Source organism: Drosophila takahashii, chromosome 2L, assembly GCF_030179915.1.
Source record: "Drosophila takahashii strain IR98-3 E-12201 chromosome 2L, DtakHiC1v2, whole genome shotgun sequence".
Lineage (NCBI taxonomy): Eukaryota > Metazoa > Arthropoda > Insecta > Diptera > Drosophilidae > Drosophila > Drosophila takahashii.
In genome coordinates, this window is record NC_091678.1 from 1,681,738 (window position 1) to 1,699,240 (window position 17,503).

General features: G+C 37.3%; 1 protein-coding gene across 2 annotated transcripts in view; it reads right to left on the bottom strand.

Annotated features, from left to right (window-relative positions):
• Positions 1 to 5,977: 5,977 nt before the first annotated feature.
• ed (hemicentin protein echinoid) overlaps positions 5,978 to 17,503 on the bottom strand; it is a 92,571-nt gene continuing 81,045 nt past the window's right edge. The window contains exons 8-10 of one of the 2 annotated variants that reach the window (XM_044394867.2): positions 14,313 to 14,681; positions 8,524 to 8,570; positions 8,129 to 8,267 (exon numbers count right to left, since the gene is read on the bottom strand). In XM_044394867.2, coding sequence (XP_044250802.1) covers positions 8,542 to 8,570; positions 14,313 to 14,681 — 398 coding nt within the window. In that variant the 3' untranslated portion in view covers positions 8,129 to 8,267; positions 8,524 to 8,541. Of the gene's footprint in view, positions 8,268 to 8,523; positions 8,571 to 14,312; positions 14,682 to 17,503 lie in introns of both variants that reach the window. The other variant, XM_044394866.2, reaches the window with a different exon arrangement.

Below are 17,503 nucleotides of genomic sequence, written 5' to 3' on the forward strand. Positions count from 1 at the left end.
AAGATGCAAACCACAAGTATTGCAAGAGCACAGAAAAATTTCATGGTTGCGAATATCAAACGAGTAGTATGTACTTGGAAAGTTAAAAAACGACTGAGCTGCGATCTTAAGTAATGGCCTTAAATATACCCTCTTTGTAGGCAAATGAAAACCTTATCAACTTCTTAGTTCGTCGTCAGCCTTCCGGGTTTTTTCGTTAAATTGTTAAATACGAGTAATTATTTCTCATAACTGTTCACCAAAAACGGCCAGCACATTTTATACTTTTCTTATCGACTGCTGACTTGTGCCACTTAAATTTAATAAGATAAATAAAAAAAACATTTCCGTGGAAATTGTATGATATTAGAAAGAAAACATTTCAAAATAATAATTTTAAAAATATAAATAAAAAACATTTCCGTATAAATTGTATGACATTAGAAAGAAAACATTTCAAAATAATTATGATTTGTTTTTAAATAATATTAAAACTGGAGTTTCGAGCTTCAAAGTTAACATTTCTCCACTTTTAATATAACATTTTAAACCTTGTAAGAAAAGAAGATCCTTGATTTAGAAATCTTTAAAGGGGATTGATCCCTGTGATTGATAAAATCGTTTAGTTCATCGCCCAGTTCATCCCCATGATACACCACTAAACTGGGATTGCAGTTTCGACTTGGGTCGCCATTCAAATGCAATTACTCGCATCTCCGGTCGGAATCGGATTGCAGGGAGATGGAACTAAATGGTAGCAGCTTCTTCCTGTCGCCTGCAAGCTTAAATTATGGCCATCTCCTGAAAAGTCCTGCAAAATAATTGCCGAGGGTGGTGGCTGAGTCGTCTTTGCTGTGATTTATGTTTACTTCCGCTTAAGACTCGAACAACTCGCAATCACGACGGTCGCTTTCTCCGCATCTCCCCCTCAAAATCTCCCCCACTTTCGCCGTGTCGAGATAATCAGTCAATATTGACAACTACTTATTGGCACTTCCGATGAGCGCGGAATGGGGTGGAAGGGGGCAGAATGGGGTGGCCAAGGACACGTGACCGGGGGATCAGGAACTGCCACGTGTCCGGCAAAATGCAACGGAAAGTGTAGCGAATTCCCATTCTCCGTTGCCCCGTTTCGTTTCTCCCTCAGCAATTCAAATTTCATTCATAATTACAATCAGCAAAATGGGAGAATGCAGGGTGGTGGTGGTGGAATCTAAGGGAGGTTTCTGGCCATGAGACTCTAACTGTAGAAGGAAAACTCCTAAACGCATGGGGGAATTTTTAATAAAAAATACTAAACTTTTAAGTTTTTTTTTTTACATTTGATTTTTAAAAGCAATAATTTTTTATTGTATTTTTTATTTTTATAATATTTTGAATGCACTGATAAAATAGAATAAATGATTTTCTTAAGGTTATCCTCAATTTCAACGCGTACACTCTTAATAATCGTAATTTTTCGCTGGAATAAAAAATATTCAATCAATAAAATAAGTTTATTTACACGGGAAGAAATACGTAAGTAAGTAAGAACTTTAAGATTGGCTATAAAATTAGTCATATTTATAGTTGTGGCACTTAAGTAAAAATACATTTTAAATTTTCACATTTATCCATATTTTAATATTTAATTTTTCCAGGTTCAAATGGATAAAATTAAAAATATACTTTTATTTATAATAATATTATTAAAAAGTTGTGATGAAGGTATATATTTTTGCCGTGCATCCAGATCGCGATTTCAGCCCTCTTACGTTCGCTGCTTCTCTGATAAGTTCCCGGCTGCTTAAATATTTGCTCATTATTATTATTATTCTTTTATTTGCGGCTGCAGCCACTGTTGCCGGTGGTTTTGAAACTTCAATATTTGCGCTCGAATTACGGAACTCAACCACTGGCCCCTGGCTGTCTAGTTGCCAGGCAATGAAGGTGGTTCAGTTCAGTTCGGAAGGTGGGAATCCCTTTCAGAGGTCCAGGATTAGCAGCAAATGAGCAGCTGTTGCCGGGAAAGGTCCGCCGATAAGGCAATGGGTGGTTTCCAAAAAAATTGAGGGTTCTAAGAAAAGAACTGCCTGCCATGGCAGCGAAGATAATCAAATTAAATTGGGATATTTTTGATAACGATTTAATAGAAAGCTAGTTATTTTTTGATTATTGCTTTTAATAATTACGATGTGGTTATAATTTGTTCATTTTATTTTATGTGTTAGGGCCGGTTTCTCGAGTCCCTGTCAAAGTCCCTGATAGCTATCTGTTCGAAAAACTTAAATACCAGATAAACTGTTCGTAAAAGCAAATCGGCTTTCTCGACTGCTTTAATTTATCTGAACGAGAAACAATTACATAGTGCTGTTAACGCACAGAATTGTGCTGTGAAGGGTAAAAAATGGCGTGCTTCGATTATTTCATCAGCTGTTTGGGTATAATTTAAAGGAAAAGTCAGCTGTGATTTCGTTTCATCTTCATAGTTGGCTTTGGGAAATCAGCTGTCATTCTATCGAGTCGAAAACTCTTAACAGGGACTCCGAGTCCCTGTCAAAGTTAGCTCTCACATTTATGCTCGAGAAAGCCAAAATGCCTTAGCAGGGACTTTATCTGTTCGAGAAATGTTAGCCGGCACTCGAGAAACCGGCCCTTAGTCATTTATTTACGGGCACCCAAAAAATATTAAATGTTGAGAATAATGCGATAAGAATTAGTCAGACAGTTTCCTGTCGCCAAAAGTACCCGGATTTTTTTTAGTAAATCTACTAAAAAAGTTTAATAAAACCGTTATTTCACAAGTTGGGAAACACATCATTGTATAAAGTATTTATCTTGACATTTGCTGAGAGCTTGCCAAAAAAAAACTTGCATTTTTTGTTTCCACGAAAAGTCATGCTTCAAAGTCATGCTGAAAATATGCATACGCTAAGAATATTAAAAGGAAAACATTTTATTTTTTTCGTTCTCGCTTTTTTGTAGGTTTTGAGAAATATTTTATTAATTATATTATATTTAACTCAAATATAATTATATATTTTTTTCGATGAATTATCTCTGCTCCAATTACGATTTATGGCACTAAATAAAGGAATGAAATATTAGATTAAGTCGAACCGAAACTTAACTTCCTCATCAGCTGCTCCTCTTCCTTTGCATATGCCAAAGCATAATTGTGTTTTGTCGGAACTTTTGCCGCCCCCATAAAATTGTGTAGGCGAATTTCGCGCCAAGGACTGACACACACGTTCGAGTTAACGCGATTAATGGAGGCGCCTTGCATCCGAGAGATGTGAGGCCACCAAAAGTTGAAGTTCCCCGGAGTTACGGAGTGGAGAGAACGGCAAACTTCAAAGATTACGTCGATAATTAATAAAATTAAACACGAAAGCACTCAACGCACACTCGTCCTCCGCGAAGGACGACCGCAGACAGGCGGGGCATTCCGGCGATTTACCTTCGACTCCGGCGCTTTGGGTCCGGCGCTTTTGGACTTTGGACTTTGGATCCGTGCAACATTAGGCCGCCGCAGGCGTGCCAAGTCGCTCTTTGGTCAGCTTCTGGTCGCATTAATTACAAACCAATGACCGCAGAGCACACACAAACAGAATGAGCGATGGGAATACGGGGTATTCCCTTTTCGAAGTTAAGATGGGTTGGGATATTTAAGGGAAGTCTATTTATAAAATATTCTTAAAGCCCTAATAATAATTTATATAATTTCGAATCATCCTAAAAGAAACCACAAGGAAACTCATACAAAAAAACGTATTTTTGGATGTGTCATTTTGGATGGAAGTTAATTGATTTAGAAGCATTGAAGCCTCACTCAACCATCTTTGCAAATACTTCTTTAATAAAATAAACAGCAATTTCCAACCCTTAAATAAAATCATGTTAATAAAAATATCATTGATTTGTGTTAAATTTGTAGGTCTGAATAACGAATTAAATGGGACATGATATGTATGCTATTTTAAACCACTATATGAAGTGGAAATATGGAATTTCAATAAATAATATTTTTTTCTACATACCAAATATTATTTTAAAAAGAAAACACTGTTGATCAGTAAACCCTTTCTATTATAAGGTGTCATTTCGTATACTCCCCGTTAATAATTATTTCCCTGTTCGCGTGGCATCCAGGTGGCATCCACTTATGTACAAGAATGTCTACTCATCCGGCTCTTTAATTTGCGGTAATTTATGGAACTCATTATGTTCGCGGGCGTGCCATCGGCTAAAATCGTGGGATTCAGTTTGCATGCAGCCGCCTCTGGCGATCTCTTGAAAAGTTGCCATTTCTATGATGGCAGTGGCAGTCCGAAAGTTTTCGCGTAATTTCATTTAAAGTCCTCGAAAGTTGCAATTGTTGGGGCGCCAAGTTTTGTGGTTCTCAGTGTGTTTTCCCGCGCCTAATGGCAGCAGTCGCTCATTATCCTGCTGATTTTTAGCACGACTTTTCCCGACAGCCCCGCAATTTGCACCGATTCCGCGAATTCGCACCTACACACATAAATGTGGCATAAATCCAATTAGGCGCCACCGGCAGTGCTTTAATTGACGGCGGTTGCCGCCTACGTGCTGGATGAGCCACCCTTGGTCACGGGCGGGTTAAGGGAGCCGTTCTGGGGTTAAGGATGGAGCCCAAGCCCACCAAGCGGAGTAAATGAATTTCCATATGCCGCTTTTGTTTTCGCCACCGAGATATGAATGAATGAATGACTGCGGTTCGTTTCAGTTCAGAGAAGAGTGGTTTGTGGTGGTTCCCTGTTGGTTCTTTGTGGACTTATATAGGTTTATACAGCCTTATATGGGACAACTGACAGAGCTCCTGTTCCTGTTTCTGTTTCGTGGCCCACATTCTACGAATTGCAGCTGGAGCAAGGCGAGAAATGGGAAGAAATTAGTTTACGTTCCATTTCAAATGATTGCACGCACTGCAAAAAAAAAGGCTGACAAATTTGTATTAAAATAAATTCATGGAATAGACAGGCTCAAAAAAAAAAACTAAAAAATTTATAAAATAAACTTTTTCCCCAAAACAAACTATTGAATTAATTCCTATCCTAAAATAATATCTCTCCTTTTTTCATTTTCAAGCGTTTAACAATTTGTTCTTCTAATTTGCTTATAACTTCCGCCATCCCCTAAATATACTTACCAAAAAAATATTCCTTTATCCACTTATCGGCTTGTTAATCGTCTCCATTTGATTTCGAGCTGATGCCTCCGATTTGGCTCCACCTCCCTCCATTTTCCCGCCTTTTCCCCAGCTGTCAGCGGTATTCGAAGTGGCTGACTTTCGTTTCTTACGCAAAACTGCAAAAGTGACACGAACAGGAAGGGAAATTCGAGGGGGTGGAGAAAAAGGAGGAGGGGTAACCAGAGGTCCTGCGCTTGGCACTAAATTAAAATGTCAGTGTCGTGTTACTTCCGGCGCCAGGATTGCCCGCCAGGGTTGCCAGAGTGCCAGGGTGCCGGAGTGTGCTGCACTGCCACTTAAGTCAAATTGCATGCTATAAATTTGGTGCCAATCAACTTAAACATGGCACATTATGCAACGCCTGCAGCTGCTGCTACTGCTGCTTCTTTGTTATTAATGCTGATGTCTGCTGCCACGCCCACAGCCGCCCTCTTTTTGGGGGAGTTTTCCCATTTCAGGACCACAGAAAAGAAAACATTTAAGATTTTACAGGGTCTTTAAATCTGTGAAACACACTGTATGCTTACGTTAAATATTCAAATCATTTTTCTAAGCTGCCTAAAAGTTTGCCGAGAAAAAATAGCTTTTTAAAGAGGACTCTTGACTTAAAAATATAATATCGCATAATTTTAGACACCTTCGATTACAAATAATCTGCATCTATAACTGCCATTTAATTTGAATTATTCTTACATAGAAAATGATTTAATTTCGAAAAACCAAAGCCATTCTAATCTGTTTCCCCATTCAAATTAATATCTCTGCCGATGAAAATGTCCAAACCACAGCCAATCAAAACACAGGGCATTTAATTTAAATTCTTCGTTTTTTGATGTTTCGCTTTATTTTTACGTTTCGTTTTAAAACTGAATAAAAAAATATTATATGTTTTGTTTTCATGTGTGTGACTGCATGAGAGTTTGATTTTGTGTTTGTGTGTGTATTGTGTATGCATAAATATTTTAGCTAATGTTTTCTTTTCCGTTTTGTGGGGTGGCAATTTGTTGAATTGAATGAAATCAGAAATGCATACAAAATAGTTAACAAAGTGTTTTATTGTTTGAACAGCCCGAGGGCCTCAAATTCTGTCTCTACTTTTTCGTTTATGTTTTTATCGCTTGTGTGATTTTTTGTTGTTCGTGTGTGTGCCACTTCCACTGCTTGTCAGTCAAATTGCAAAACATATATATATAGCTTTGTATATATATAAATATTTTTGCTAAATAAAAAATCTGCTTTGATTTTGCTTCGCTTTTTTGTAGTGTTTGGAAATATATCTTTAATGGATTCCGGTTCGTTTACGGTTTTCAAATGAAAAATTATGCTTTACTTATTTACAAATAATAAGTAGATGTATATGAACGTGTATATGTATATATATATAATGTATATCCGCTTATCTGGTTTTTAGAGTGTATAATTTATATAATAAAGATTCTCGTTTTCGCTCGCCTGGTTTATATTTTGTTTTGTTCATCCAACGAGAGTTCTCTTGTTTGCTTAAGGTTTCTTAATTCGTTTTATCTGCTTTATTTTGTGGCATTTGCTCTTAAACACTTGCTTACTAGTTAAATTCATTTTGAAATTGTTTAAAATTAACTACAATTTAATTTAAGTTTCCGCTGCTGCTTATTTACTTTGCAAGTCACAAGTAAATATATACAATTACACATGTATTTACATTTAAATCTTAGCTACAAAAAATGTTTTCCTCTTCTCGATTTGTGTGTCTGTGCCATTGTCAAAAAGTTGCAAAACACATGATAAGGGGGTTAAAAACACAACGTAATGCACACAAACAAAACATTTATATTTAAACTCAATAGGTCTGTGTGTTTAACATAACTTAATCGACCGATTTCTAATTGGCTTAACGATAATTACAATTACAATTAAAATTTTGAATTTCAACACAAAGCTCGAACAAATGGAAAACAGAACATGTAGTTTCGTTAGTTGGTAAATTTTGTAAATTAAATTAAAGTTTTCAAATTGGAGGAGTTGGTTTCTTTGTTGTTTTTTTTTTGTATTTTATCTTTTTTAATTATTTTCAATAATTTTTAAAGTTCTCTGTATGTTAGTTTTATTTTCGTATCATATAACTTACTTAAAGCAACGTTTTTCGTTTTTCTCAGATTTATTTAAAAATTTAAAATTAATTTAAGGTAAGTTTTGTTTCCTTTTGTTTCGTTTGTTTTTTTTGTTTTGTTATTTATATTTTTCTTTTTTTGTGGCAGGTCGTACTGTTTATGTATATTCTTTTTGTTTTTGCTTTTCGTGGATCTGTGCTCGCGAATATTGCACAGAATCCAACAAGAATCACTTACGAGTTAATTAGCCTAAGCCTAGGTGAAAAGTGAGATTTTGTTTTCGTTTTTCCGATTTTCTGGTTTCTTCCGCCTTACAGTTTAAAGTTCGTTTGTTGCAACTGGGACCTAGAGATGACCATTAATATTAACTACTACTTAGCCCTATGCTACCTGGTAAATCGTAACATTAAGTGCTTGTCCAGTGATGGTTTTAATCCGTGTGTGTCTCTGTGTGTGTGTTTGGGTATTTCTCTCAGTGTTGTCTCAACAAAGTGCTGAACTAGAGCAATGATAGATCGGAACTCTAATCCTAGGGGTATTATGGTATATATGTTTCGTTGCCAATAAAACTCAACACACGTTCGTCGTCGTCGTAACCCTCAAAAAACTAAGCTAAATATATTATTAAAAAAAAGTATTCAAAATGGCCACTTTTCAAAAGATCTGCTGCTGCTGCTGGCAGTTGGAAAAAATGATAATATTCAAATGGATGATGATGGAATTTAGCGTGTGTGTGTGTGGTGTTTTGGAGAATATTTTTAGTGCTTATTTTCCGATTATTCGATTTTCCGATTTACCGATTCTCGAACTAGACTGTTTTTTAACCTAGACAATAATCTCGCGTATGACGCGACGATTTCTGGCATTCGGCGTTGTCGAATATTCGCCCTCGAAGCTGTCGTCGTAGCTCAAGGACATATGCTGCTGCGGGGGAAGGACCTCGTCCTGTTCCAAGTGCTCCATGTTGTAGGGATTGGGCAGGCCGCTTACGTCGTGATATGGTGAATCTGTTTTCGAAGAAGAGAGTGGGTGGAAAATTGTTTAAATTAGTTTACCAAAATGGGCGGAAAAGCGGCAAAGTCATGCTCAAACAATTAAAAACAAAATGCTAATCAAAACAGTGTTTGTTTTCTAGGGTCTCAGTGCTTAGGCTTGAAAAATCATAGGCAAAATTAACTGCAGGCAACTCAAAAATTCAGCATCATCACAGTAATGGAATTTGTGTATTTTTTCTCTGTTGTCCTTGCTTTAACTTTAACTTACTTCAGCCTGCGCGCTCCGTTAGAGCGTAACATCCTGTATAATGTCCGCTATAGATTTGTTTATGATATATTTATTATATTTTTTGGATTTATGAGTGTGCAAGACATGTGTGAAGAGTAGTAGAGAAAAATAGCCATGTTAGGGAATAGTCAATACACGCCAATACTTAAGGTCTAGCTTAAAATGAGAAATCTGTTGGTGAAATTTACAGCAAAAACACTTTTTCAAAATATATTTGTATTTTTTTAGTTAACGATTTAATTTGCAGCAGCTTTAAATCCCCCCGAAAAGCAATTGTTTTAATTTACCAGTTGATTGCTCTCACTAACGACATCCAATTGCAGTACAGATTGCTGCATTTGTTGACCCCCTCGAAATCGTAAACGAATTAGAGGCATTTTCTGGCATTTGGTTTAGGGGTGGTGGTCTTTCCCTGGTAAACAGGACATTAATTTATAATCAAAGGACTTGGCTGCTGGAAACCCCCACCACTTTGGCAAACATCTTTGTCTGCTACAAATTGTTGCATATTTAAGCGGATCCCCATCGCCATCCAAATTCTCCACTTCGAGCCATGTCCGCAGCTCTTTTGGCCATGCAAATCCGGCAAAGGATTCAGCACTAACAACCTCCCCCAACGCATTCCCACACTTGAGCCCCCCTCGTTTTTCTGCTTTGGATTGCTTTGTGTGCCAAATCGTTGGAAAATTTATTGGAATTTGAATTTCAAAATAAGGAAAAAAGTAAAAATAGGAGAGCCAGAACAAAATCGCCGCCGCGTCGAAATGCTTTTTTGGCCAAATACCAATGTGTGAATGTGTCTACCTCATGGATCTCTCTTTTTATGCACAGAGAAAAAAGTTATGAAAAGAAAACAGAGAACATTAAAACAATAATTGAATTTGTTCTACAGTTATGAACAGAGGCTAAGACTTTTTCGTATTAAAAATAATAGGAAAAAAAGTATTTATTTTAATTGGTTTTATCAATATTCACAAAATGTTTTAAAGCGATTTATCTATATAAATTTCCTTTTTTATAAATATTTAATATTTCTATAAAATTAATTTTACCTAAATAATTTTTAGTTATTTTAGAAAATATATGTTTAGGAAAAACTCTAATATTTAAATTCATTTTTCTCCCTGTGCCTGCAAATGTAAAACGTAAATCCTTTCTAACAACTGCTCTTTAACATATTCCGTCTCGTTCGACTGGCTTTTCTTCACCGTACCGCTGGCTCCCCGGGTTTTCCCGGCTTTCCCTGGCTTCTGGGGTCGTGTGAAAATTCCTAAGCGCGTTTGTCGCCATCGCCCCATCGCCTGCGATTTTTTTCATCCACTCCACTCGCTGGCATCTGCATAAACTTGACCCAAAAAGGGAAAGCCAGCTAGCCAGGGAAAGCTGGGAAAGCGAATCCTTTTTTCTGGCGCTCCTCCTGAACTATTTCCTTTCGTAGATTTTCAGCAGTCGGAAGATTTGGCTCTCCTGCCCGCATTTTATGGCCAATACGTGAGCTGTGGATATTATGCGCATAACTTTATTGTGCCACGCCCACGTTAACGAAACTCCCCCGCTCACCCTTCTTTGGCTAGTGGTTTTTCATGCTATTTTTCAATTTCCATTCAGTCTCTCTAACTCTATCTCTCGCTCTCTCAACAACTTAATCGTTTCTGCGTTAAGCATACGCACTGTTGCCTTTACTGTTTTTGCCCAGCTGTCTTTGCATGCAAATGTGAGTAAGAGTGTGTTGTTCTTAGCCTTTTTTGGCCAAGTTTTTTGCTATGCTAAGCTCGTAATAACCCATTCTTTTTTAGTAAATTTTCGGAAACGTCGAAAGTAAACAAATTGCAGATGAGTTTATCCCAGAAGCAGCAGGAGGAGCAGCAAACAAACAAACAAACAAACTGGCTGGCTAGCAACACTTTCTCATGCATAAAAACAAGGGGTTAAAACGCTTATCATTTGTTGCCTTTTGGCCAGTGGCTTTCTCCTTTCTCTTTCCCTTCTCCTCATCTCACAAATCCACTTAGTGTGTGTTTAGTGCTGCTGTTTTTCCTCCTCCTTTTTTTTCTGATTTTAGTTGTTGTTGCGAAAATCCTGACTCATGTGATTTATGTGGTTCCTTGGCCCACACACACATCCTTGCAACTATTTTGGAAGCCATCCAGAAAGGAGAAAGATTCTTATGGCACTTTGAATAAGTTTTCCTGGCATTTATTGCCCGAGCCCAAAAGCAAACTGCATTATGAGCCTTTCAGCGGGGCGATAAGAAGGCAAAAAGAAGGCTTCGAAATGGCGAAAACAGATTTGTTCGGATTTAAATCATCAGATAGTTGGCAAAGACAAGAAATAATGGGATTCAAGGGGAGGAAATGTTTTTTAATTTGGCTTTTATCTAGATTTTTATATCTTATATTCCACCTTTTCTTTAATTTATCTCTCCTTATTTTTCATACAATTACTTTACCCCAAAAACATAAAGTATGTCAAGCATATGTTCCGATATTAATCAAAATCGTTTATGTATATTCATGAAGTAGCAATTTGAATAATCTGCTAAAAGCCCGGGATAATCTCCGACTTGTTCTTCATCTTGTGGCTGGCTTTCACCGTTTTCTCCGCTGTCTCCTTTGCCTTAATGATGAATTAAAGCCATTTCCTGTGGGCCAGGAGAGAGTCTGTTTGACAAAGGACCAAACAAAGGCGCTCAACCAACTGACACAAAAGTCTGCATAATCAATCAGTCAGTCAGTCAGTCGGTCTGTCGTTTGGTCCCTCCGAAAATTTCCCTTTCTGTTTTCCCCTTCATATATGTATGTACCACACATATATGTAGCATGCCCCAATCTTTATTCTGTGCAGCCTTCTTTGCATGTTAACAGATGAGCAAAAAATTTGCTTACGCAGCTTTTTGGCGCCTGCCGCAGACTTCCTTCCTTCCGGCCATGGCCAGCCCCTCTTCTTTCCCCTCTCGACATGCATCCTCTGATCACTCATATACACCGTGGAAAAATCTTACAAACTTATATGTAAATTATATGAACTAGTATCTAGATAAAATATAGTCTAAGCTATTTTAAAACTAATAGTTTTGATTTTGGTAAGCAACGAAAATCCGCAGAAAATGTTAAAATTACAATTTTCTTTAGAGATTTTAAGGGAACGTAAATTTATTATGCAAATGAAAATGTTAAATATTTTTTATCAGTGCACTTGGCTGCATATTGCATAGCACAAAAGTCAGCCGGGGTTTTGGAAGCCACACGAGAGCGGGGAAAAGCGGGCCGTAGAATGAGCGATGAGGGGTCTCAAATGTGAGTTTGGCAAGTGTAAAAGCTTTTAAACATACAAACACAGACAGGCGGACACACACACTCTTATAGATACACTCATACACTCACACACTCTTACACACACACAGGGAGACGACATTCAGTTGCATTTGCAAGCTGTGCATAAGCTGACATCAATGTAATGAAGATGTATTTGCATATTGTAGCACTGTCAATCTGCTGGCTCTTCCACTCTTAACCCCTCTTGTGCCCAACGTCCTTCGTCTTCTTAACCCCCTCATAGCCCCCACATTCTACATTCTACATTAACCCTCTTCAGTGGCACTACGCCCCTTAAAGTTTGCTTTGCTTTTGATGGCTCTCGTGGGGGATCTATCTTCCATCTTCCATCTGGCAGCTTGTATCTTGTAGTGCTTTTGCATTTTATTGACATGCACGAATAGTTTCTTTCTTTTTTATAAATATTTTCTTTATTGTTTCCCTGCATTTCTTAACCAAAAGAAAAAAAAACTACCGTTTTTCCCGTTTTTTTGTGTTTGTGCCTTGCGTTTAACCTCAGTAAACAAAAAATGAGCAAAGGACGTAGGAAATAGGGAGCCTTTTTTCTCTCTCTTTTTTTGCTTTCTATTGCATTTTATATGCAGGGAGTGAGTGGGGAAAAAAATGGCTAACAATATTCAACACAGAAACAACAACAACAGTAGTAACAACCTACTGCGAGAGTCCAGGGCAATAAAAAGCGCCCAAGAACAACAAAAAGTAGCTACCAAAAATGTATTTTTTTTCGGGTTTTGGTGCTCATAAAGCGTAAAGATAACACACACAAACACACCGCTCATAGTTGTGGCCAACACACACACACGTACAAAAAACAAGGGGGATATTACGCATACGACCCGCTGGCGCTTTACAGTCACCACTGCTGATCCAACTCAAAACTCTCACTGTGGCTGCTGTTCATCTTGGGTTTTTCATTCGGTTCAGTTCGGTTCGGTTCGCTTTTTATTATTTAATATTTTAAAACACTTGCGGTGTTATTGGCATCACAATAACAACAACAAACAATATGAAAAGTGCGGTGGGGATGTATAAAACATTTTGATACTCTAGCATATCAGAGGGGTATTTAAAAAAAAATATATATAAAAAAACAAAGACTGTTTGAACAGCTGAAAATAATTTTTTAAGGAGTTTTACGGTTTAATGATCAATTTAAAATTCTTTATTTTACCAAATATTTTTTAAGGATTTAATAAAAACTTCTCGGTGATATTTTCCTCTTCTAATCTTATGTCAACTGAACTAATGAATTTCTTTTAAATTCTGCAAGTATTTTCTGTTCTAATAAAATCTTAATAACCGAAAACTAAAGCTACTCTAGTAACGTATAGAGTATTCAAATAATAAAATACACATAACAACATGGGCCATGCGGCAGAAATGGATTCCGCAAAAATTCGAGCACACGCACACACAGACCCAGAATACTCAGAACACTTGGAACACCCATAGACAATCCCAAAAAACAAGCTGTGGATGCCAAAGGGCAGCCCCACATCCCCTTGGTTCTTGTTGATTTTGCTGCTTTTGCTGCGGTTGGTGCTTTGTGCTCGGGTGAACTTAAAGCAAACTCAACTCAAAGACTTTAAGCCCGAGTCCAAATGTTCGAACCTCGAACAGCATATTGGCAAATAATATTTATTTGCTTCCCCGCAGCCGTCGTAGCCTCTCCTATAATTAGCATGGCAAAAGGGCGCAAAACATTTTGAGATTCCCAGTGCTTAACTTGTCATAACTGAAAGCGAGCCAAAGCCCGAAATGCCAACAGAAATGTTGGTTGGTTGGCCCTCTCACTTTCATTTCGGGACGTAGGCCACACGCACACTTTTTGACATGGGCCATAGGACATAGGACGACATCATGGAATCCGAAAGCCAGGACCTTACTCTTTTCCTAGGCAGCTTAATGTGTCAGAAAATAGAAACTTTGGGTCCTCCTCGGCTCTTGGCGAAAAGTTTATCAATCAAAATAAGGGAAAAGTTCCTCGAACAAATCTCTTCGCAATCTATGTGTAATTTTCTGCAGTTTTGCTTTTCTCTCTCATTATTTCATCGGCATTTATTCACTGCTTGTTCACACAGTTCCTGATGAATGCGTGAAATTTCTACTAATAAGTTTCGTTATCCAGGCTTCAATGGATTTTATTTGGAAAGTATATATTCTTTGCATACGACATCGTTAGTCCGAAAAATATATACATGTTTTTGCTTAATGATTTCCTCATATTTATAAAGGAAATTAAACTTGGAAGTATAACAAATATTTATATTTATATATTTATAGTTATATACCCTAAATATATATATTCTTTAATTCATAAAGAAACCTTCCTTTTCTGATGATTCTAATTAATTATCCCAATATATCTTAATTCTTTAGCTATAATTTCCTAGTAATGTCGCGGATTTTGTAAAAATTCTGTTGATTACTCACCTAAATGCTGATCGACTCGCTTCTTGGGCTTCTGCACGGATGCGTAGGGATCGCTGCAGTAGTCCTGCCGGGACGGATTCTGGCTGTTGCGCAAGTTATGGTACTCATCGCCCACCTGACTGGGCGTGGCCGTTAGGTGTGGATAGGGGGCGTAGTCATCCACCGCCCCATAGCCTCCGTGGGTCAACGGATCGTATCCGTAGGCGGGCTGCTGCTCGACATATTGATTCAGGGGGGCCTGGACCATGCCCTGCTGGTTGCCCACCGCCGCTGCCGACATCTTTACCTGCCACAAAGAGTCCTGCGAGTTGACACTGCCGCCATTGTTCGAATTCGAATAGTTGTTCTCCATGTAGCCCATGTTTACCCCTGGAAAAATACAAAAAAAAAAACAAATGATGAATGAGCATATTTCGAACAAGTACAGTTGGCATAAATTCACGGGAGAGTTGCATTACTTTTCATACAGAAATATAGGTAGAAGATAAAACAATAAGTGGTATTGAAAGTTGTGTGATAAATTTATTAAAATGTTTTATAGTGGATTTTCTCTACTCAGAGTTATTAATTTTTGAGTAAAATATTTTAAGCAAATTAAACATTGCTTCTTATATAAACTTTCATTACTTTTTATTACATATACTATAGTTAAGACTGCATTAAATATAAAAAACGATAATAAAAATATGTATAAAATATCTTTGGTCATTAATAAATTTTATTTTTCTCAAATAAATCCCCAAGAGTCACTATTTTTTTAACCGCCATTGTTCACTCGTGTACAACATTTACTATTTGGCCCTTGGCCAAGGAAAAACTTTCGCTCGTTGGCAGTAAAATAAAATTTAATTAAAATTAAGCCAAAGTTTGGTCCCAAAAACAAAGTTGAAGTCCTGTCTGTTTTCTGGTGGCAACTTTTGGGCTGGATTTTTATTGATTAACACATAAAAATGACAGGGGCATAAAATTTATTAACTTTGAGTCGTAGACAAGGCGTAATTAATAGTTTATCACATTGCGCATACGCCGCGTGCGCCACTTAAAATCCATCGTAACGTCATAAACCCTTGAGGAGCACCGAATTCGAAGACTTCCACCTTCCTGTTCCTTCCTCAGACCATTTTGACAATTTTTATGGGGTAAACGGATGGAGGAGCCCTTGTCCTTCGATGAGAAGCAGCTGGTGTTCCCATTTTCCCACTCCTTCAACCGACTTTTCCATTTTCATTCATTGTTCCCTATGCTTTTGCTTTTGCCTGGTGCGTGCTTGCTGCCTGGACGCATTTATTATTATTTTTATATCGTGATAAATCACTCATAAATATTAAACGCACGCTTGCCGACAAACAAAAACTTTTTGAATTTTGAGTTGGCTGCGGAAAAAGTGTTCCCAAAAGTATATAATCTTTGGCATTTTAGGGGATTTGTCACAGTTAAAAGGATTCGTCGGGTTTGTTAAACACACATAAGCAATTTTGTATGGCATGTCATAAATTAACGGGGAATTTACAATATAAAATGATTATATTTAAATTTCTAAATTTTCCAATCAATATATTTACTATTTATTTAAATAAAGGATTAAAATATTTTTTCCCCCGCCATAAAGTGTGCAATAATAATGTTCGATTACAGGGAATTTCATTGAGTGCCATATATTTGTAGATCTAGAAAATCTAGAGGTTCGGGAAATAGGCTCATTACTCCTTAACCCTCACGCGGGTTGCGTGGTCTCATTTGGCGACCGTTTTTATGGCAAGTTTTCGCTCCATTTTTGCGTGTCCTCAGCTGGAACTGCGTCGCGAGTTTAGGGCCCCGATTTTATGCCTCGTTTTCGGTGGGCGTGATAATTTTTATGATTAGCCATAAAACTAAAACAGTAATAATATTAACTTCATTTACATTTCATGCGGCCAACTTTTCTGTTTGCTCTTTATTCGCTCAGCCAATTTGCATATTTGCTTGAGTAATTTTATGCCGCAACATTCTGCTTATATATGTATGTAGATTTTCCAATTGCAATTGAAGGGGACAAAAAAATAAGACTGAAACTTTTCAATTTGATAAGCATCAAATCTTTTGTCGGCGGCAACTTTTGATTGCTCAAGTTTGCCAAAATATTTGACCGAAATAACAAAATTTCTCTCCCTCGCTGATGAAAATTTTAATGCATTTCCATTGTCTGGAGGGAAACAACATTTTGCCTACTCCTTATTTATTTTTTCCTTTTTAGCAATTAAAGTTTGTCAAAGTTTTGTGCATTGATTTGAGCAAATAACAACAACAGTTGCGGCATAGTTCTGGCCCAGTCACGCCTCCATTTTCCCCACTTTTCCCGTCCCCCGCCCGCCGCAACAACAGCTTATTATTAAACCCCGTCCGCAGTTGGAAAATCTTTTCATGTAAAAGTGCTTGGGCTGGTGGAAAGTTTTCCCTCTAATTCACTCGACAAACTTTTCAACCGGAAGCGCTTACAATTATGCAACATTTTTGTGCAGCAGCAGCGGCAGCGGCAGTTCACAATAAAAACAGTTTCAAATGCCATTAACGGTTAACTAAATAGCAGGCCGTGGCCCCAGCAGGCACCTAAGGGTTAAGGATGGGGGTAAGGCCAACTTCCCCCTCTTCACTTTTGCTGCCTGTGCAACAAAACCCATTCCATCCCCACCAAACCCAACTCAACTCATCCGAACTCAAGCCCAGTTCGCTGTTTTTGGGGTGTTAATAGCACCAGTTCGCTCCTTATCTAGGTTTTTCACTCTACACAGCGAAAAAAATAGTCAGAAAGACTTTTATAAGCTGGTGTATTTAAGAAATTTAATCAGTTTTTTTATAGGAACCTTTGTAAAGTAGAAAATTATAGTTCTGTTTTAATAATCATAGATTTAATAATAATAAACCAAATTTTTTAAAAGAAGGATAAAATATTTGTTTTGAAAAAGAAAATTGAAATAATTAAATTAAATACTCACATTTTAATCATATGATTTTTTTTTAAATTTCTTTTAATTTGTTTTCGATATCTTTTACAAGACGTTGATTCGTTACTTTTTTGCCACACAATGAATGCAAATTTGTGAAACATATTTTGGCAACTTTTAGTGCCACTCTTTTCTAACCATGCAGCTACGATTTTCCCTACGATTTCCCCAACCCCTCGTGACCTTTTCCTTGTTGCACTTTTAATTAGC